At 49.7% G+C, this 22,743-nt stretch overlaps 1 protein-coding gene across 1 annotated transcript in view; it reads right to left on the reverse strand.

Annotated features, from left to right (window-relative positions):
• Positions 1–2,177: 2,177 nt before the first annotated feature.
• Positions 2,178–22,743, reverse strand: part of PM20D1 (peptidase M20 domain containing 1) — a 30,306-nt gene continuing 9,740 nt past the window's right edge. The window contains exons 2-13 of the mRNA XM_042925468.1: positions 20,608–20,694; positions 18,281–18,513; positions 17,786–17,872; positions 16,566–16,699; positions 16,161–16,280; positions 15,380–15,455; positions 14,947–15,008; positions 14,621–14,699; positions 12,519–12,590; positions 6,314–6,482; positions 4,059–4,158; positions 2,178–2,643 (exon numbers count right to left, since the gene is read on the reverse strand). Of these exons, the coding sequence (XP_042781402.1) occupies positions 2,520–2,643; positions 4,059–4,158; positions 6,314–6,482; positions 12,519–12,590; positions 14,621–14,699; positions 14,947–15,008; positions 15,380–15,455; positions 16,161–16,280; positions 16,566–16,699; positions 17,786–17,872; positions 18,281–18,513; positions 20,608–20,694 (1,343 nt within the window). The 3' untranslated portion in view covers positions 2,178–2,519. The remainder of the gene's footprint in view (positions 2,644–4,058; positions 4,159–6,313; positions 6,483–12,518; positions 12,591–14,620; positions 14,700–14,946; positions 15,009–15,379; positions 15,456–16,160; positions 16,281–16,565; positions 16,700–17,785; positions 17,873–18,280; positions 18,514–20,607; positions 20,695–22,743) is intronic.

The raw sequence follows: 22,743 nt of genomic DNA on the forward strand, positions 1-22,743 counted from the left end.
AGACGCTGGAAAAGACTATCCTTTCTGACACTAGAAGAGAGTGGTGCGATCCAATGGGGACCAGGTCCCCTGCTCATTCTCCTTCCAATTATCCCATGGGTTATTAGAGACCTAGCTGTCCCTAAACTCAAAGAAGGGAGAGGAGCCCAACTCAGAAGCTGGGGTGGGGGTGGTAAGGAGTGTTGGCAGACAGAGGGAAGAGGTGTGAATAGAGTGAGGTCGGCCAGGGGAACACAGAGAGCTTGAGCTACGAATCAAAGCCGATGGTAAAACAGCCTTTGTCCTTGAGATCTCCCTGGATCGGAATGAATGAGCCACACACCACAGGTTCTTGGGACGGGCAATGTGGTGCGATTGAAAAGGCACTGGACTTGGGGATTTTAGACTGGCATTTGAATTCCACGGCTGCCCCTTAAGAACTGTGTGATTTGACTAGTGATTTGACAAAGCTCACGTTATTTGACTAGTTGTTGTAGTGATTACAGTGGTATCACAGTTTGACTAAGTTCTGCTCCAGATGTAGGATAAATTGGAGGGCAGGCGAAGGGATGCAGGGGCAGGAGAGGAGAGAGGAAAAGCCAGCTAAAAAATCCAAGGGAGGTGCGGGGAGAGAAAGTACTACTAGCACAGGCTTTGGACTCAGAGAGACTCTGCTCCCAACACCTGCATGACCTTGGGCAAAGTGCTTAACCTCTGAGTCTCAGTTGCCTCATCTCTAAAACAGGGGCAATAGCCCCTTGGAGCTGTTGTCGGGATTGAGTCAGATAACGGATGGGAAGTAGATTCCATCATTAATTTAGGATCATGGAAAAATGGTGCATCAGGGGCCAGGTGACACGGGTTTGAATCTGCCCCTAGCTGGCTGTGTAACCAGTCTGAGAACCAATTCCTGCTCTGTAAGAAGGGGCAGTAATATTTTCTTCATGGGGCTCTGACGAAATCAGGTGGACGAGAGCACTTTGTACAGCTCTGTACGAATGTGAAGGATTATTTCTGTTCTTCAGCTCACCCTCCAACAAAGGCTGAGTAAGTACTGAATTGGCAACAAAAAGGGAGGGTGAGGGAAGGAATGTGAATCTTAGGGGGAGTAGCAAAAAAGCTCAAATAATCCTCACACTGTGTTTCTAACACTTTCCATTAAGCCTAAACTTCAAGGGAGAGCTCACAGCCATGGGAGGGAGGTGAGGAACCGGGGGCCCGGGGAGTTTGAGGAGGGAAAAAGAGCCCACGGCTGTCAAACCCCAGGAAGGCGGGAAAGGTCTTTGTCTGGTGAGGAAAAATGGAGTCTCTCAAGTCCCTGCTCCCTCTGCGTCTCGCTCTCTGACCCCAACTCCCTAGTGACCCACAAAACTCAGCTCCCGGCTTGGAGCCAAGAAATGCTGCCTTCCAATGCCCCCTACCTGGCAGCTACTAAGCAGATTCAAATACGCTCAGGGTCGGACTCCGCAGAGAGAAGACAGGAGCCCTGCTGTTCCCTAAGGGAGTGCAGCTTGCTCCTTCTCTGCCCGCCGCCTGGGGCAGAGACCCTCAAGTCAGGCTCCTCCTGGCTCCCCCCCCCACCCCATGCCCTTCACCTTCCCTTTGACAGGTCAGAACCAGGACCAGATGCCAGGGCCGGAGGCCTGCTGGTCCTGGGCTCCACTGAGAGGCGGGATCACGAGTGCCCTTCTCTTGGGAGCTCAGCCCATAGGAAGTGCCAGGGAAATGTTTCCACAGATTAGTGCCTCCTGGGGTGAGGCAGAAGCAGGTGGTGGGAACAGGGCAAGGGAGGGAGCAAAGCCCAGGGAGCCCTTGGGAAGAGCCCAAGGACAGAGGCTTTTTTCTCCAGGCTCCAGCCTCCAGAACCGGGAGGCTGGGGGTTCCTCCAAAGCTCCCCTGCCTCAGTGCCACCCCTCGGCGACCGCTTCATGCCGCATAGCTCACGTTATTTGACTAGTTGTTGTAGTGATTACAGTGGTATCACAGTTTGACTAAGTTCTGCTCCAGATGTAGGATAAATTGGAGGGCAGGCGAAGGGATGCAGGGGCAGGAGAGGAGAGATGAAAAGCCAGCTAAAAAATCCAAGGGAGGTGCGGGGAGAGAAAGGAAGTTAACAGCAAAAAGAAATAGATAAGCAACGGAGAAGGCAGCCTGGCAAGCATGCCCTAAATTAAACATTTCTAGAAGGTAAAACCTGCTTGAGATTTTCCCAAATCTGCATTTGTTAAGTCTGGCCTTAATAAGGGGTGGTTAAATAACCAGCGCAAGACAAACAAGCCGGGTAACCTCTAAGACGGGGACAAGAAGGCAGTAAGCACTGGTCAGCCTAGGGATGCAGATGTTCAGAGGAAGGGAGAAGCCGGATTTCTGCTGGCCCTTCCCTACTCCTTGGCCTGTTCTTTGGTGAATCCGGAGTGATCAAGGCAGGAGGGTGATGTATCATAGTGTGGTTTTGACCCAAAGTTTCATCAGCATTAGCTTTGCCCTTGAGTTAGCCTCGGCCGAGGTCGGGCACCCCTAATCCAGCTGGCTCCTTGACCTCACAGTTCGTGCAGGTGAGGAACTGGCTCCTGGTCTGTGTCAGCATTCTGGATAAACTCAAAGATGAATTTCACCTGGGTCTCGTAGGCGCGGACTGAGATTTTCTCATTGATGCCGTGGATGCTGTGGGAGAGATTTAGGGGAAGGTTGGAGAAAGCCAACCGCTTTAGCACAAGCCTTAGTGCAGAGTACCCCCACCTCACATGCCCTGAAGCCACTGGCCTTTGACCCTCCAGGGGTAGGAAGTGGGCACGTGGGAGAGGCTGTTTGTAAGACGTGAGGTTTCATGTGACACGTAGGTCATCTTTCCTGGATCCATGACCGTGGCAAAGAATGGTGGGGGGAAGAAAATACTAAAATCCTGGGGAGTTCAGAATCATTTCCTGCCCTGGAATCGATTTGATAATTTGTCCCCTGAGGGGAAATTATCTTTTTAATTCTCTTTCTCTCAGGCTAGAGTCCCCTGGCCCCCACATTGCTAGGGGCACAAAAGGAGACAGAGGGAGACTGCCCAGGGCACCTCTACTTCACCTAGGAAATTTCCATCTGATCCTGTGCCCACAACCAGCCTCCACACCACCCAACACACAACCACACCACACATGTAACCTCAAAGATGAAAGGAAATAAAGCGCAGCAGCCTGCGGCTCCAGTTAAAAAACAAACAAAAACCATGAAAGCTGTTCTTGAGCTCGTATTCAAATACAGTATTTTCATTCTACTGGCAACTGACTTAGAGTGGGGAAATCAGGTCTGGATATGGTAAGGAACAGAAAGGTAGATGGAAGTCAACCCCCCACGCCCAAGGACTAAAATTTTGCTGAAGAACCCACAAAGTAGTAATTCACATACAATAGTTAAAATTGAAGATCATGTCTTAGATCCCTATAGTGTTTTCTTCTTTTTTTTAATGTTTTATTTACTTACTTTGAGAGAAAGGGGGAGAGGGGAGGGGCAGAGAGAGGAAGAAAGAGAATCCCAAGCAGTCTCTAGATTGTCAGCGCACAGCCCGATGCGGGTCTCGATCTCACGAACCTGAGATCGTGACCTGGGCTGAAACCAAGAGTCAGAGGCTTAACCGATGGAGCCACTCAGGCTCCCCTATAGAGTGTTTTCTTCTGAGAATTCAAAGCATGTGTCCACCTTTGACCACAAGCGGGTCTGTTTCACTGAATGGTAACTGAGAAGTCTGGAGTCTCCCCTTCTGGGGAGAAAATGACGTCCAGAGGGTAAGCATGCTCCCAAAGGGAAGAGGTGGAGGGATTAAGACCCAAGGGTCCTACTTCCACCAGAGACTTTCCAATCATCTGATTATCTCCATCCCAGAAAACCAGTGGGCAATTTCCACGCACTCTGGGGAGTGGCAAGGCTCTGGCCATGAGGAAGTTTGGCCAGTTGGGTTCTAGAATTCTTCATTTTAGCTTGTGCAAACCCCAGCTTTCTCCTGTTCTGTGGGCTGGCAGGAGAAAGGGGGTGGGGACAGGTCAGATGTACCTCCTCTTTGCCCCTTGCTCTCCAGACCTATTCCACTCACTCACCTCTGGAAGCTCTGAGGATTCAGGTAGAGGGGGTTGAACCGGTAGATGCTGGTGGTGAGGTTTGTATAGTGTCTGCTGTCTGTGTTGCCGATACAAACACCTGGACAGAGAAAATGAAGGACGGTGAGGCTTGATGTGGATAATCAAGCCAAGATACTGGTGGGAGGTGGACTGGCTGGAAAATTAGGGCCTCTGGGCCAATAAGAACTTCACCTGGGCCCTCCTGGGAGCCTGTCGCTCTGAATTTTTAACCTTCGGGTTACCCGTTCTCAACACCTTCTAAAACACCGTTCGGCCAGAAGCATGGGGTCTCCTCCCAAGGGCGTTAGTGAGCTATCCCCGAATGATCCAGAGCCAAGTGTCCTCGCTCCACGATGATCAGGGAAGCCAGTACCTTCATTTTATACCCTTCCCTGGGCTATTTCGGAAATCTAGATATCAGCTCTTTACTGCCTCAGCTCTCTTTACACCACCCTAGGTCAGAAATAAACACGCCCCCCCCCCCCACACCCCCGGGGAGTTTTACTGTTATAAAATGCAGTCCCCTTAAAGTAGAACATAATTTCCTGTTATTTTCTGTTTTCCAAGAGTCAAACCTCAGGTTAGGAAAGTCCCAGGATGTTTATTCTCCAGTGTCTTGCTCTCCTGAAGGTAGGAGCAGCTCACCCCCTCTCCAGTGAGGGCTGGGCCTTGTCCCCGGGGGGAGCATTCTCTGAGAAAAGACCCCCTGAAGCACCCAGTGAAGAGCGGTGGGATGATCTGAGATGTTAGTTTGTGTTTTGTTTCATTTTCCACTTCCGGTTTCAAATGGGTAACTAGGCCCTTCAAACTCCTTGCTTTAGGGATTTCTATCAGTTGATGCCTGCTTATCTTTTTTCCCCGTAAAAGCCTAACCCTGTTAGGATTATGGCGGTTACCCCAGAGGGGAGAGGGTAGCGTAGGGAGCTTTGAGAGCCAAGAGAGAAGAATCGGGGACTGTGAGGGCCAGGGTCCCTGGATGGTGGAGACCCAGCCCTGCTCTGTGGCAGGAGTTCGAGTAGGGGGCAGACCTCAGAGGGGATGGTTGCCTGGCATGTTCAGGGAGATGGGGTCTTAGGTCTAGAGTCAAAGATCCTACTCTCCGGAATTCAGAGGGAATCTCCAACCTGAAGTGACCTTCTAGCTAGGTAATGGATGTCTCAGAGGGAGCCCCAAGGACCTATGACCACCTGCCAAGGGACTCCCATGTCAGGTTGCTATGTAAGACCTCGGGGCCTGATTCAAAATGAGGGTGGTGGTGGGGAGCCTGGAGGTCTCAGTAATACCTCAGGTTGGATTTCCTGAGGAGTGGGGCTTATAGCTAGATTTTGGTTGATTAAAAAACAAGGCTGCCCTTTTCACAGCTGATCTTGTGGAGGCAGAGTTTCACTGGACGCTCTTTATGGGCCCATGCCTAGCACAGAGGCAGGTCCTAAGTATGTGCTTAGAAAATGAGGGAATCCGTGATAAACCTAGATTTAAAAGACAAAACTGGACACAGGTCTTAGCATTATGGGCCATCCTCACATCGCAGACCAGAGATCCTCAAACTGTGGTCAGCCATCATCTGGTCTCAGAATCTCCTGAGGGATATTAAAAAGGCAGACTCCAGTGTCCTCTCCAGATTTGGTTAGGCTGAATCTTTGGGAGCCCTAACCCTTCACTGTAATAAGTGGCCTAGGTGACCCTCTTCCAGTGTTAAATTGGAGAGCCACCATCTGCCCAGTATAGGTATGGAAGGTATGCTGGAAGACCAGGGAAAGGGCATAGAGGCACTGCTGTCTGGGCTGGGAGAGGTGAAGGGGGTTAATGCAAATGGTAGAGGTGGGGAGGCATTTCTGGGCTGCAGATTCTGAGCTCTGTTGCTGAGCTATTATCCTTGCATAGATCAGAACCAGCCTGGGGGAAACTTGGCCTCTTCTGTGGCTCCTCAAGGATTAAGGTGGGGGTGGGGGTAGGGGTGGGGTCTGGGCTGATCCTCTCCTCCATGCCAGAGTGGCTGGCCTAGGTGAAGCCAGGACCCGGGCATGACTGATCTAATTTATTGTTTCTGCTCTTTTCCTGTTTGCTTTCTGACTTCCACTCCAAGAGGAAAATACAGTTCCAGTCCCATCACGAGGGGAAGCAGCCAGATGTTTCCAGGCTGAACAGCTGGGGTGGAGGTGGGGCAGTAGACATTAGATAGGAAACAGTTCCAGCCCCTGCCTCCCTGTGGTCACAGATGATGAAGTCATTACCTGGGGCAACAATGTTGACTTCCGGGAAGACAGACCGTATGGTCTGGCGGAGCAGCTGGTAGCCCAAGGCCTGATGGTCAGAGGGGCTGACAGGTAGGGGGTCAATGGCACTCAACACGTGGAACTGGACCCTGTTGTCAGCCACAATGTTCTTGACGAGTTCTAGGACCTTGAGGGAGCAAACAAATGGGGGTTTGAGTTCTTACTATCTGCCGTGCAAGTACCATATGAATCGAAATAGTCCTGCTTTGTCTCCAGCAAGGCAGGACTTTGGAGCTTACAGAGGAGCTCATTTTAGCACCGGGACCTCAATTTCAGCTGATTGGCAGTAGGAGATAGAAGAATTGGGTCTTCTTGGAAAGGAATCTACAGCATGGTAGATTTAGGTTAAATGTTCAGGAGGCTTGCCTTACAGCCATGAGGCAGGCAGAGAATTGGAAATCAGGAAATTGTGTGTCCTTCCTCTTGGGCCGTGAGTCATGGGCCGGGTGGAATGTAGAAGAGACAGCAGAAAGGGGAACTCAACCATCTTGAGGCAAGGGTGATAGATGTGATGACCTCATTCAACCTGGGAGCCACAGACAGTTGAGGAAAAGGTCACACACTTTTCTTTCTCCTCTTTGGGCATCCCTGCTTCCTGTTTGTAACTAACTGCACTGGAGCCAGGAAGATGAGCTCAACACAGACAAAAAGTCAGGAGTTGGGGGACTGGTATTCAAGCTCTCTCTTTGCTTCCTTTCCTCAGGAAGGAACCTGAGGAAGCTCCTAGAGAATTCAGTCTGAAACAACGAGAGCTGAATCCAGCACAGGTCCTGGTCTCAGGCAGGACGTAGACCAGACCCCAGCTCCATGTGACCTGAGCCTTGTGGGAATGGACCAGGAGGCTGGTTTAGGGTGGTCCCCAAGCCCACCCCACCACACAGGGAAAGCCCCAGCACTAGCCTCAACTCATTTGATCAGCAATTGCTTTAGAACTGCTTCTGTCCTAGAAAGGGGGGTGTCCCATAGCTGAGGATCACCTGCACGGGGGACATTATCTCAAGGGTACTCCTTTTTAGGTCAGTGTCCCCTAGAAGTATGCTAGGAGCTGAGTCTGGAAAGGAAATGAAGGTTGCTATTTCTGGCTTAGAAACCACCATTGAGCCAACCCCAATTCCCTGCTGTTGGATTAGTTGGAAGGAGGAGGGACAACTCATTTATCTGAGCTCATTTTCGCTCTACGCTTCTGTCTGAAATTCTCTAATATAAGAATTAATGCCTAGTTTTGATATATCCTCAACCAACTGGGAGGCTCCCAGTCATCCCCTGTAAGGTGGGTTAGGACTGTGCCTGCTGCCCCCTGTCCCAAATTACTTGAAGATTCCTGTCCCCAGAAATGGAAGAGGGCACACATGGGAGCGCCCCTCAGTGAGAGGCCACAAGAGACCAAGTTCTAGTGCTAGGCCAGGTCCTGACATAAGAGGAGGGGCTATGTCTACCTCATTTCTGTGTTTCTGTGTTTCTGGTCAGGAGCATAAAAGCATGTGATGAATGCTGGATACCAGAAATTTAAAAGATATGAGCCAAAAAAAAAAAAAATAGTTGGGAGTTGTCTCATGAAGTAACTTGTTCAGGGTTATACAGTGAGTATCACTGGGCTGGGTATCTGAATCTGGTCTCTGACTTCACAAGGGTGATGATTTACTGTCTCCAAAGCACATAGAGGTCGAGGCGATCGGAAGGAGGGCCAGAAAGAGGATGGTGTTCTTTCTTTCTTTAAAGTTTGTTTATTTTTTTAAGTAATCTCTATACCCGATGTGGGGCTCTAACCTACGACCCTGAGATCAATGGTTGCACGGTCTTCTGACTGAGCCAGCCAGGCGGCCCAGGAGGATGGATTCCTTGGTGGTATGGATTTTAAGAATCCAGAATTTGCGGAGAGGATATGAAACTGATGGAGAAGAAGCAGGGACAGTCTGAGCCTGGAGAGGGGCATGCACAAAAATTGAGCAGTGACACCACACTTCGTGCCACGGACAGCCACTTATAGTCGTGTCACCTGGGGCTAACTGCTTAACCTCTGTGCCATCTGCACGCTCACCTGTTAACGTCAGGATAACAGGAACACCTACCTGGTAAGGTGGTTGTGACCACCACTGGAATTAACCTACGTGATGTGCTTGGGCCCGTTCCTGGCACACAGTAAGCACTCAATATATGCTAGCTGCTATTTGTTTAGGATAGAGGGGCCAGCCTGGGCAGTAATCAGGGGCACAAGGATGGGACTAAGAGGAGGGACCCGCCGGTGGTAAGAGGGACCTCAAAGGTTACTTTAAGGCACATTGGTCTCTCATTTCTCTGAGCTCCTACAGCCCTTACCGCACATTCCCACGCCATCACGTGTTCCCTCTGTTTTACGTGTAGATATGTTTTCCCCTCAAGGAAATGATAAGTTTGTTGAAGGCAAGGACAAGGGATATCAACACCTTGGTAAGGGCTCTAGAGTTAGACTTAGCAAGTCCAGCCTCCATCTTGCTGTAAGGCGAGGCCTCTCATTGACACCCACGAGATTACCATCCAGCCTGTGCTTGAATTCTTCCATGGCAGAAAGTGCACCATCACGAGTTACAATCCATTCTGCCTTTGAGCAACTTGGTTATGAATGTCTTCTTTTTTTTCATGTTTATTTATTTTTGAGAGACAGAGGGAGAGAGAGAGAGCTGGAGGGAGGGAGGGGCAGAGAGAGAGGTGGATGGGGGACCTGAAGAGGGCTCTGCACTGACAGCAGAGAGCCGGATGGGGAGCTTGAACTCACCAGCTGTGAGATCATGACCTGAGCCAAAGTTGGTTGCCTAATGACTGAGTCACCCAGGCGCCCCTCTTTTTTGTGTGTGTGTATTTACTTTGAGAGAGAGAGCATGTGTGCATGTGAGCGCATAGTAGGGGAGGGGAAGAGAGAGAAAGAGAGAGAGAGAGAGAGAGAGAGGGAGAGAATCCCCAGCAGGCTATGGAGCCCCATGCAGAGCCTGACACAGGGCTCAATTCCAGGAACTGTGAGATCATGACTTGAACCGAAATCAAGAATTGGCTGCTTTACCCACTGAGCCACCCAGGCGCCCCTGAATGTCTTCTGTGCCCCTGCTGCCTGGTTGCCATTCCCAGGTTTTTGCTCTATCTCAGGTCTCAGGGTAAATCTCGCCTTGGAGGACTGACTCTCTGTTCTATCCCCACTTCACAATCGCTTTGGGACCCATCACCACATGATTTTCTTTATGGTACTTAACCTCTTAAGGTATTTGATTACTTGCTTATTGCTGTCCCTTCCCCACTAGAGCGTAGTGCCACCAGAATGGGAATCTTGGCCGTCTTGCTCACCATTTCCCCAGGTGTTTAGACCATAGCAGCCACTCAATAAACACTTGGTGAAGAAATGAAGAAAGCAAAGAATCTTTTCTACCACACTCTATATAGGTAGACATCCACCCTCTGAGAAACTCATTATCATCCCAGGTACCATATTCCCAAACTCTCCTTTAAGTGGGGGCTTCCTGAAACATCTCCCAGTAGCCTTATTTTTCTCCTTGAGGCCCATTCAGCACAAACCTTCTACAGGGTAGCCTGGCACATTTCTGAAGACCGTTCCTCATAGACAGATGCCAGGGACCTATTTACAGCCTCAACATGGGAGAACCCAGTTACAGGTGGAGGAAGAGGGTTCTGGGAACTGTTTGTGCTCCTGCCAGATCCAGTCCTAGGCCCTGCACCCTTGGCCCTCGGACCAGCATGGTGTCTGAGGACAGAACCCGATGCGTGGCACCAGGGCATGAGGGAGAGAAAGGACCAGAACAAAAGGGTGCTGTGTGCTTTCAGGATGATGGGAGACTTTCCATTCATTCCTCACTGGGGCAGGTGGGCAGGCTGGGTGCAGGGATTCCAGGGATTTCATGAGATAGATTGGGGAAGGGCACTATGGCACGGGAACAGAGAGGAGGGAAGAGTGCCAGAATCTGGGGAGACGAAAACCCCAGCTGGTGGAAAACAGCCCTTGGAAAGGGCATGGAGTTGGAACGAGGCTGGAAAAAAACTGGTTGAAAGAAGTTCAATAGGGGGAATTCAGTGATTTCCTGGCCCCGTGATCCTCCAGGGAGAGGACAAAGGTTGGCACTTGATGAAAAGCAGCAGAGCCAAGGGCTCACACCGGTCCCAGCTTCCCCCGAATGCTGGGTGACTCTGGGCAGGCCATCAGTCCATTGCCCCCACCCCCCCGCACTGAGGGGTGTGCCTCGCACCCTGCGTGAGGACAAACAAAACCCTCAGGGTGAAGAACTTAGGGAGAAAGGACCACGAAGTCTAAGGGGGGCTGCGCCTCGAGGATCCGCACCAGAGACTCAGGGAACACCACCTGCCCCTGCCCCTGCTGAATTCGGGAACATATCATTCATTTGAGAGTTGTTGGGTTGCCTCTTGAGGTCATTTTTTGAAGGATTAGATTTACCTTTTGAACTCTTTTTTTTTTTTTTTAGCTTAACCTGCCTTTTAAATAAGCTAGCCTCTCCTGAAGATGACAAACATTCCGAATAATGTCTACTCACCCTTTATCTTTCAGCTCAAATGCCGCTTCCCCGGGGAAGGCTTGCCCACCCCCATGCCAGGTCTGGTTCTCCGTTTGGTTCCCCACTAGCACCTGGGCCCTCTGCGTCAGGGCACAGCTCGCAATTACGCACGGATTTTAATAGTCTTTAATTTGGTGTTTGTTGCAGGCCATTGCGAGGCTCTGCCCTCAATCCTCTTTACTTCTAATTTTACACATCCTTCCTGTGGGATTTGATTGACTCCAGAGGTTTCATTTATGTTAATAACACTCCAGCCTGTATCTCTTGTTCATTCGCTCTCCAAACCCGAGGTATTTATAATTGCCTATTTATAATTTATAAGCTTCTCAAACTTCTCGACCATTACGTTTCTCTGTGAACTTGCCCTGCTTCCTACACTCTTGATCTTGGTTAAAGGCATCGGCACCTGGCCAGCCACCCAGGTCACAAACCTTGGAGCCATCCTGCCTTTCTGTCTCCCCGTGCCTGGGACGCACCGCATTCTGCTGACCCCATCTCCCACGTCCCTGGCAGGTGCCCTTCTCCACCCCATCACCCGGGCCCAGTCCACTGCCTGAGAGGCTGTAACAGCTTCCCAAACACCTCTTCCTATTCTGACACTTCCTCTGCATTGCCACCAGCACCAGCTTCCTAAAAGCATAGCTGGGGACATCACGGCCCTGTTAGAAGACCTCTAACGGTTCCCTCTGTCTGCCAATCAGAGCCCCAAATCCTCAGCAAGGTACGCAAGGCCCTGACCCCCACGCTACAACTCCGTTTTCACCACCTGCCCCTTTTGCCCGGTCGGTCCTCCTCTTTAGCCTTATGTTATTTTAGCCTGACTCTGAACGCCTGGCTTCTACAAGGTGCTGTTTGTCCTTTCCATTGCAGCTCAAGTTTCTCCATCAGAAAAGCCTCTCTTGACCCTCAGAGGTAGTGATAGTTCCCTTCCTTGCACTGGTCCTTCGGCTGTTCACCCCTAATTGTTTTAATCGTCATCCGGTGTGGCGGTTCTGGAACTAGCCTGCTAGATGTGCAATCCTGGGCAAGTCACTCACCTGCTGTTGTTTGTTTGTCTTGTTTTGTTTTTGAGAGAGAGAGAGGGTGCAAGTGAGTGAGGGGCAGAGAGAGAGAGAGAGAGAGAGAGAGAGAGAGGAAGAAAGAGAAATGGGGCTCATGCTCACCCCAAGCGGGGCTGGAGCTCACCCGACGTGGAGTCAAACTCACAAACCGTGAGATCACGACCTGAGCCGAAGTCAGATGCTTCACTCACTAAGCCGCCTAGGTGCCCACTTACCTGTCTTTTTGATCTGTGCCTCAGTTTCCCTGTTAAAGAAGGATGATACAATTCCTACCTCATAGTGGGCGGTGGGCATTCAATGAGCACGTGTACCCTTAGGACAGTGCCACACGCAGTTGTCACCATTTATCAGGAGTCATCTCCCGCCCCCAGGCTCCCTGTACCAGAGGTCTCCTATTCCTAGCCAGCTACCCAGAAGCCTTCGAAAATTGCGATGTTATTGAACAAGTCAACAAAAGCAGGTGGGCCGGCCCTGGGATTGCAGCTAAACCCAAATCCAGAGGACCACACCTCCCTGACACTGAGCCAGTTGTTGGAAACACAGGTTACGTACCTCCTGGACTGTCTGTGCAGGGTCAACCCGGAAGTTGATTATGGCCTGGGCCACCGGGGGGATGACATTCACCTGGAGAGGGAACCACAAACCCTGGGCTGAGACACCCGTGCTCCCCGCCCAGGAAGGGCCAACCACCCCCAGTAGAGAAAAAGGAAGCTGACTTGATTGAAAGGTCCAGGGCTTACGGTTTGGCCAGCCCCTTGTCTCTTCTGGGCCCTTGACAAGTGGTAATGTTCAGAGCTAGAGATGTGTTTCTGTGTTAGGTCAGATTTCCATGCGTCTTGGGCCTGGAGGGGGGGTCTTGGGCCTGGAATGCTGCTCAGAGCAAGACTGTTTTCTCTGTGACCACCCGGACATGTCTCTTTTGGCCCCGTGCAGCGCCACACTGGCAGTCTCGTGCATACGCTGTCTTTCCCAGGGCGCCCAGGACATTCCCGCAGCGGTTACAGCTTACTCCGGACAGGGCACCCAGAGCCTCTGCAGGCCAGTCATGGTGTGTTTGCTCCCCGAAGGGGACGATGAGGGTGGTTTCCCATGTCTAATTGCAAAATTTGACTCCGTTCTCTGCCTGACCAGGAAGAACACAGGCCTAATTGGAGAAGAGAGTGGATTTTTTCCTCAGGGGCCATGAGAGAACAGATGCCTCGACTCTGAATCTTTCTTTGCAGTGGTTTGGTGCAAAACAGCACCAGACTAGGGACAGAAGAACTGGGCTGTTATAAAGCACCTGTGTGATTTTGAATAATTATAACCTGTTGGTGCCTCTGTTTCCCAAATGGCGATTGGAACAATAGTACTAGGAGAGCTGTGAAAAGGATCAAATAGAGTAACAAATATGAAAGGATTCTGGACAGATAAAGTGGGATTCAAATGCAAGGACACAGTACTGTTATTCCGGTGAACACTTTAAGGCAGCTGAAGACAGCTCAGGTCTGGCCGACGCACTGGACACTTCAGTCAGTCATGCCAGGAATTCACTGGGGTGCCAGGCTCAGCCTGGGCCCCAGATTACCAGAGCTCCGCAAGGCCACACTGTGTGCAAGGTGAATGGCACTCCTTAACGTTGTGCTGGTGGTACTGGTAGTAACTGGAAGGGTGTCACTTCTCTCAAGTTCTCGGAAAGGCCTAGGCCCAGGCTAACCAGTGTGGCTGTGACTTCCTTCGTCCCTCCTTCCTTCTGTCTCTCCCTCCCTCCCTTTCCTTCTTTCACAGGCTTCATACCCAGCACAGAGCCCAATGTGGACCTTGAACTCACAACCCTGAGATCAAGACCTGAGCTGAGATCGAGAGTTGGACACTCGACTGACTGAGCCACCCAGGCACTCCATGGCTTCTTCCTTTAAACAGAGATGCCCCTTAGTGGCTAATCTAAATGGAAGTAGACCAGTTTGCCAAAAAGTAGTTCTTGGAAAAAAACAATCACTCAAAACTTATTACTGTGAGAGTAAACTTTATAGAATTTATGTTTGCTAAGGTTACCCATTATTTAGTGTATTTTGGGAAATGACAATGTATACATATTATGTGTGGTATATATCATGAATGTTATCATAGATTTTATAAATGGCAGGTGAGTTTCTCTCTTTCAACACAGGGTAACACTAGGGGAAAAGACATTAGTCATTCATTAAATTTGTTAGGTGGATAAATCTTCCAAAGTATGATGAAGAACAATCAAAAGAGCCTTGATGGTATACATGTTAGAATATTTAGTCTACATGACCAACATGCTAGGTAAATATATATCACGTTGAATGAGTATAGTTCACAAAAATTAACTCCCAAACCACCCTCCTTCATACTAGTGTAATGGTTGCTTTTGAAGGGGTACGGACCCAAGGAACCTGAGAGGGGCCACGGACACCCCTCGAAATACACATATATAAAACCTGGCAATTTCAGAGGGTTTATGGACCGCAGCTAGAACACCTGCTCTTGTGGCTTACCCAACTGATATCATTGTACAATTCAGCATTGGGCCTTCCTACTATTCAAACTGTAATCCGAGAAGGAAGAAGGAGACAGGAGATAAAGCCAAAGGGTAGAGGGCTGGGTGGGCAGTGAAGAAAAGGTATAGGGGAGGATCCAGGAGATGTTACCTTGACTCCTGCATTGAACATGGTGAGCGCCGTGGTGGTCCTGACCAGTGCATTGGTTATGTAATTCCTCTCTATTAACCTAAAGCAAAAGGACAAAGATCAGACAATAGGAAAACCATCTAATGTGAAGAAAAAACAGGTTGAAGAGCACCCAGTTTCCTGAATCTTGGAGATCTTTAAGACTAAGAGGGACATCCTGTATATGAACTAGATGTAGCATCTGGTGGCTAAGGGATGATTAGTCAAGCCCAGTTAAGCCAAGGAGTGGGGACTGGGTAGGTCTGGTGGGAGGGGAGGATGAGCGAGAAGGAAAGAGAAAACTTTACCTGCTTACAAGGGGCCCAAATAGCCACAGGTTGCTCAAGATTATATTGGTAGGGAAGGGAAACTGCAAGGGAAAGAACCAGGTCAGCGGGATCTCAGAGGTGTCAGCCTACCAGGGTCACTGTACCTGAGGCCTGGGTCTCTCCCTGCTTTATATCTGCCTTGAGGGCCCTCAGTGGTAGCCTCCAGGATGGGTGGGAACCAGTTCCCAAAGGGTGCCCGGTTGTGTCAGGTCTCAGGGTCTCAGAGAAGCACTAAAGCCCTGGGACCAAGCCAGATCTTTAAGCCTTGGCTCAGCCTCTGGCTGAAAACAGGTGAGCATGTGCAGAGCCCTGGTCAGCAGTGGGCCCTTCTCTTACTCTAGAAGCTACTCCTCTGCCACCCTTTCTTCCCCTTCCACAGCTGACCAGGAGCGTGTGAGACTCCTTCTCCCACCTCATGTGCCAGTTCCTGCAATGTCATTTTCAGTAGTCCGCTTCCAAACATGTTCGGCATTGGTGTCTGCTCCAGTCTAGAAGAGAATGGGGTTCTCAAGACTTCCCCACCCCCAGTCAAAGGTCAGGGGTCTGAAGAGAAGGAGGGAGACAGGATTTTTCAACAGGCCTGGTGAGGATGTCTCTCGTTCACCTTCCTATCACCTCCACCGACCCACCCGTTTGGAGATCTCCAAGCACAGATGGAACCACCTCTAGTCCATCGGAAGAAGCTGCCCCTGTCTACCGAGTCCAGGGAGGCACCCCCACTGTCATGTCACCTACCACACTGTAGCACAATTATCAGTCTCTGCTGCGAACTGTGAGTTCCTTCTGGAAAGGGACTGTCTGTTTTTTCCACCATTGTATGCCCATCACTGGGCACAAAGCCTTAAACACTGCTAGATAATCGGTTACATATTTCACTGACTTAATACAGATCTTCCCACTTTGCTAAGAAAACCCAGCCAGAGGTGAGACCCTGAAATGCTCACCTGAGGCCTGCAGCCCTCGTGTCCTGACCTAGCTTTTATTGGCCAGCTCTCGCTTGCAATATGGATAAACCCTCCTCTGATCTCTAGCCCCCGCCTGGGTACTGGTGGCTCTGTCCTCTCTGTGGCCCCCGTCGTGGCTTCTCAGCCCAGCTTCAGGCCAGGCAGCTCAGCCCCTTCAAACTCAAAGTGGGAGAGCGCCAAGTCTTCCAACCGGAGTCTGGCAAGGGGGCAGAGGCAGGTGTTGCTTACCGGCTGACGGCGGCTGCGAGGATCCCAATGCTCGTCTCCTTTGGAGGAGCTGAAGAGTGGCCTGGAGTCGTGTTTACTTGCAGCATGAGATTAATTGCACCCTTCTCTGTGACTGCAATGCTGTAGGAGAGGATCAGAGAGGGCCCTCCCGACTTCCTCCCCCCTTGAATTATCCCATGGGACCAGTGGTTTAGAGGGCTAGGAGGTTGGCTTCATGCTGCTGTAAACAATCTACAATAGAGGAGAAAGCGAAGGGGGAGCCCAGAACTGGTTGAAGATCAGGGCAAGAGGGGTAAAAGAAAGAGTTGTCTTAGTATGGCCCACAGACACCAGGCTGGAGTCATCTGAAATGGGATGAGGACACCTTCCAAGGTGGGGGCAGGGGGGATGGGGTACTTTACTCACATGGCAAAGGGCTTCTTGAGGTTGGGAATGAAACCATCCAAGATGAAGTTACCCTCGTCCACAATGAAGGCCAGCTGGACACCCCTTGCCTGTAGCAGGGCTGAAATCTTCTGAGCCCCATCGTGGCCTGAGATCTGTAGACATCGAACCCACACCCACAGTGCTCCTCAGCCAGACCTCCAACAGCTAATGAAGACCCATTCAGCATTGCTAGGGACTCCAGAACCTCCCTTCCCAGTCTCCTTCTTGGGGTGGGGGAGAGGGAGGGCAAGGGCCTTACACAACCCTGCTTCACAGAATCTTGGAATGTCACAGCTGAAAGGGCCAAATTGCCCTCATTTCACAAACGAGGAGACTGGGACCCACAGAACGAGGTGACTGGCCCAAGGTCAAAGTAACTGACATCACTGGAAATAAAACATTGATTCCTTGCTCCCTGTTGGTTCTCTTTCTAGCACACCAGTGTTTCTCAGGTGTCACTGATGGAACACCTGCCCGCCTCAGATATTACCGGGGAGTCTGTTAGAAATTCAGATCTAGGAGTATCACTAAATGAAAGGAGGCAACCTTAAAAGGCTACATACTGTATGAGTCCAACTATACGACATTCTGGAAAAGGCAAAACTATGGAGACACTAAAAAGATCAGTGGTTTCCATGGGTTGGGGGAGGGAGAGAGGGATGGAGAGGTGGAGCACAGAGGATTTTTAGGGCAGTGAAACTACTCTGTAAGAGACTATAAATGGTGGATACGTGTCATTATACAATTGTCCAAACCAACAGAATGTACACCAAGAGTGAACCTCAGTGTAAACTAGGCCTTTGGGTAATTACGAGTTGTCAATGTAGGTTCATCAACTGTCACAAATACCACTCTGGTGGGAACGTTGATTATGGCGGGGGCTGTGCATGTGTGTGGGTAGGCGGTATAAGGGAAATCTGTCAACCTTCTCATTTTTGCTGTGAACCTAAAACTGCTCTAAAAAATATAAAGTCTTGTAACAACAAATTCAAATCTGTGTCACAGGGCCTGGGAATCTGCATCTTGGTCAAGGGATTTAGACAGTTTTGGCACACAGATACCTAGAGAAGGTGGCAGTCCACCACACCATATTCTGGAGGCCCTGCAGCTGGGAAGCAAGCTGGACTAGAGTTAAACACCCTCCCCTCCCACTCCAAACAGGGGTCCTAGAGATAGTTTATGGGGTAAGGAGGCTCTACCTCCTCATCGTGGCCCAGAGCAATGAAGAAAGATCTTCGGGGGATGTAGTTTCTGAGCAGCAGGAGCTCCAGGGCCTGCAGGATTGCCTGGGGGATAGAAGCACAATGGAAGAAGGAGTATCAGGGCATTGGCGACAGCCAGCTGCCTGCATCAGGACTGGTGCGATCAGACAGACTGTCTTTAAAGAGAACAAGCTCAAGTGGTCCTGGGGGATGCGATGTGAGGAAGCGTGGCTCTGCGTAAAACATTTACCACCTGGAGAAAAGGATAAATGTGTCGCTGTCAGAGCTACAAGGATCCCTGGAGATCACCTACTCTAGCCCTTATTTCCCAGTTGAGAAATCAAGACCGAGAGAAGTGATGGCTAGAACCCAAGTCTCCTGGAGCTAAGGTTTTTTCTACCATAACCTCCTGCCTCCCGGGGGTCAGGTGAGAGCTTCACCATCCTGGGCGAATCCTTAGGGCCCCAAGGCGAAGGGAACAAAGTATTTCACCATTACAGAGTTCTTGTTGTCCAGTGTGCCTCGGCCATGGATAAAGCCATCATGCTCCAACCCAGAGAAGGGGGGCACCTCCCATCCTTCGTCAGGGGCAGGCACCACATCACTGTGAGCCAGAAGCATGTAGGGCTGCAGGCTGGGATCTGAGCCTTGGACGGTGAACAGGTGACTGTACTCTCCTATGACTTCATGCTGGACAAAGCTGGTTTTGAAAACTGTAGGAAAGACTAGAGGGAAAGGGATGAAAAGCAGCGAGAGAGAAAGCCAGATATAACAATTGCCTTTGGTTTTTCTACCATTTGATACAAAATGCGCACCCCTGTCCCTTTAAAAAAGATTCTTTTTTAAAACGTTTACTTATTTTTGAGAGACACAGTGACAGAGTGAGAGCAGGGGAGGAGCAGAGAGAGAGGGAGACAGAGAATCCAAAGTAGGCTCCAGGCTCTGAGCTGTCAGCACAGAGCCCGACATGGGGCTTGAACCCATGAACTGTGAGATCGTGACCTGAGCCGAACTCGGACATTTAACCAACTGAGCCACCCAAGTGCCCCTCCCTTTTTAAAAAAACATAAGCGTCCTTTAGGAAGCCTTCTGGAACAAAGTCAGTCTGATTTCTGATTTGCCGAGACAATCTCTAAAATTCCTCTTCCTCATCTTTTAATGTGCCACTACTATGTAATAATGTGCACATCAAGATTCCATCATTATGACAGCTAAAAGATCAAGATCTGACTTGGTCTGATCTCTAACATGTTATGTCAAGTATACGCTACAGGGTTATACAGATGCTAGGGGTGTGTAATTTTATTTTATTTAATTAATTAATTAATTAATTTATTTATTTATTTATTTTTTTTTAATATTTATTTTTGAGAGAGAGACAGAGAGCAAGCAAGGAAAGGACAGAGAGAGAGGGAGACACAGAATCCGAAGCAGGTGCCAGGCTCTGAGCTGTCAGCATAGAGCCCGACGTGGGGCTTGAACTCATGAACTATGAGACCGTGACCTGATCCAAAGTCGGACGGATGCCTAACCGACTAAGCCACCCAGGCGCCCCAGTTAAATTTTAAATATAGTAGTCTCTGATATCCAAATTACCTGGGACCAAACACGACCCTTATATCAAAAAAAAAAAAAAAGAAGAAAGACCTTTTTTTAAAAATAACATTCCTACTGTACACGGCAAATATGGAGAGATTGTTCTGCCTGGCGTAAAGCCATACTTCTGCCTGAGGGTGTGGATGTTCTCAAGGTCAATTACTCAGGTCACAGGTAGTGGTAGAGAAGGGACTACTGGGTACAGCCAGCCTCTTCCACCCCCAACAACTTTGGAGAAGCTGGTTTTTTATTTGATTTAGGAAGAGGGTCTCGCTACTCTCCATGAGCTTTTCACACAGGATGTGGGGAGTTCCAAGTCTCCTTCTTCTTCTTCTTGACCCATCCTTTCTTCAGCTCACAAAGTTGCTGACTGACTCAAAGTTCAGAAATGGGGCAGTAAAGAATCCAAGAAAGGGCCTGGGTGGGTGGGGTGTGTACATAGGTGTATATGGAGGTAGGGGTGGGAGGCACATGGGGTATAGTTCTGGAAACTTGCATAGAAGAAGGAATTCCTGGTCCTACTTATTCTTATGCTGTGCCTTTTTTTTTTGTTGTTTTTTTAATTTTTTTTTTTTAACGTTTTATTTATTTTTGAGACGGGGAGAGACAGAGCGTGAACAGGGGAGGGTCAGAGAGAGGGAGACACAGAATCTGAAACAGGCTCCAGGCTCTGAGCTGTCAGCACAGAGCCCCACACGGGGCTCAAACTCATGAACCGTGAGATCATGACCTGAGCTGAAGTTGGACTCTCAACCGACTGAGCCACCCAGGTGCCCTAATAAGGTTTTTTAAAAAATATTTATTTATTTTGAGAAATAGAGAGAGCACTAGCAAGCGAGGGGCAGAGGCAAAAGGAGAGAAAGAAGGAATCCCAAGCAGGCCCCACGCTGCCAGCACAGAGCCCAACACGGGCTTGAACTCATGAACTGTGAGATCATGACCTGAGCCTAAATCAAGAGTCAGACGCTTAACCGACTGAGCCACCCAGGGACCCCTTCAAAGGCCAAATAAATCTACGGTCTGTACTCTGCCACTGTTCTGACTCCTGGAGACCTTCTATTCCTCCCCATGGTGTATAAACTCAAAATAGGCCCACAGAATTTGGCTGTCCTCTGGTCAGTAACAAAAGAAGCTCTTTATCACCTTGTAAAAGAATCATGTCTCCAGGGCTACTGCCCCCTCCCCGCGCGCCCCCCGCCCGGCTTCCACAGCTTGTGGCTGACCTGAACGAATGTATTCTCCAAACTCGGCCAGGGCTGTTGTGTTTATCTCCTTGGGGCCGAAAGACACTGTTGGAATGTGGATGGCACCTGTCAGGGTCAGGGAGTCAAGAGATGGAAGGTTACAGATGATAACAACCATTCGTTTTCCCATATCCCTCTGTGCATAGAAAGTTCTTTTGCATTCACAAACTTATTATGGAGGGCAGAAGAATCCTATAAGGGGGGCACTGCTATTTTCCCTAATTCTAAAGTGAGAAAATAAGCTTAGAGGCATTAGGTGAGCTGCTCAGGACTGTCCTGAGACAAGCAGCAGAACTGGGATTTCAACCCAGGTGGTTTGTGTTTGGTTAGGCTAATACAATTCTTCTTAATTTTTTTTTTTAACATTTATTTTTTGAGACAGAGAGAGACAGAGCATGAACGGGGGAGGGTCAGAGAGAGGGAGGCACAGAATCCGAAACAGGCTCCAGGCTCTGAGCTGTCAGCACGGAGCCCGACGTGGGGCTCGAACTCACGGACCGCGAGATCATGACCTGAGCCGAAGTCGGCCGCTTAACCGACTGAGCCACCTAGGCGCCCCAAATTCTTAAAAGAAAATAAAGTTCAAGATAGGGGTAGGGGAGATGGACTGGAGTAGATTTTGGACCCTAACCTTAAGTAGGAAGCTGCTATAAATTGCTTCTAAGTCTCACTCTGCCTCTGAAACCATCATCCCTTTGATGAACCAGAGGAGCCCGCTATCCTGGTTTCCTACATGAATGAGGAAGCTTGTTCCTCATGGACTGGCTCATCTGGAGTCTAACTGATCGCTCAGCCAAGGCCAGCTTTTTTGGGCACATGATGCCTGGGAAGTGGTAGATTTAGAAGTTCCCAAACAAACTCCTTAGTCCTGAGTAGTCTCATCCATGTTATCCAAATATTTACCTAATTGTCATTAGGCTTATCCTTTTGAGCCATGAAGGCTTTACACTGTAGAGTTCCATTATTATACGTAAACACCAATGGGAGGGGAAACACAATAAATTATGAGAATGCTTTATTAGATATCCCAACACACGGTGGGAAGAGCAAAAGCACCTAGGCAGTGTATTTGTCAAGGGAAGGCCTATGAAAGACAAACTCATCTCTTGTGAGAAGTGAAGTGATTCGTTTTCAGAAGTACCAAATAAAAGCTGTGCTGTCCAGTTAACAATAGGTTTACAACCTATTGGAAACTTGAATGACCCGCCCCCCCCAACAATGGAGTCCCAAACCCTTAGACACTTCACTTCCTGGTTCTGCTTCCCTTCTCCATTTCACGGGCTTTGCAATGAGCATGTGCCAAAAGAACTGAAGTCTCTGCGTCACCTCGAGGAATGTACATCTGTTCCAATCAGACTCCTTTTCGCCTTACGTGGGCATGGGCGACTTCCGGGTAAGACTATCACTTCTGTAGCACTCAGCCAATGAGGAATCAGGGAAGGGAGTTGCACGCTAGGAGATAAATTGCCTGCTGTAACTGCCCCAAGTGTGCGGGCCCATCAGACACCCACTCTTACACGAACGTTGATTAAAGTCTCACTTCATTCTGCTCTGAGTCTCTGTGTCCCTCCTTTGACTGAGTGAGTAGGCCCATTTCTCATATTTGGGGGCTGTCTGGGATTCACCTGGACCCACGGGGGCCAGGTCCTCCTGTGACAGGGGAGACGTGCCCCACCCCGGTTTGGGTGGCCTTTCTGTGGGAGGGCCCTGACCCCTGGCAGGATCCATGGAGCCCGAGATTTTTTACCTTTGGAGGCAGAAGAAGTGATGCTGGGAAAAGGGTAAAAGACATTGTAGTGACCTGGTGACTCCGTGCATGGACCAAGGTAGGAAAATTGGAATATAAGTGATGAGGGAGCATGGGGCAAGCTGAGGGCAAAGTACAGGCTAACAGCACGGCCTGCCCCCACCGTCCCGTGGAGTATGTGTGATACTCTTGGACACTCCTGGTGGCCCAAGAACAGGGGAAAGGAAAGGAAGCAAATGATTAATAGAGATCACAGTCATGCAAGACAGGAGTCTCCTTCAGTTTACAGATAACTTAGTAAACTGCAAGAAAAAGGCTATCTGATCCATAGCCTAATCTCCAGAAACCTATAGACTCCGATTCCTGGA

This window comes from Panthera leo, chromosome F3, assembly GCF_018350215.1.
Source record: "Panthera leo isolate Ple1 chromosome F3, P.leo_Ple1_pat1.1, whole genome shotgun sequence".
Classification (NCBI taxonomy): domain Eukaryota; kingdom Metazoa; phylum Chordata; class Mammalia; order Carnivora; family Felidae; genus Panthera; species Panthera leo.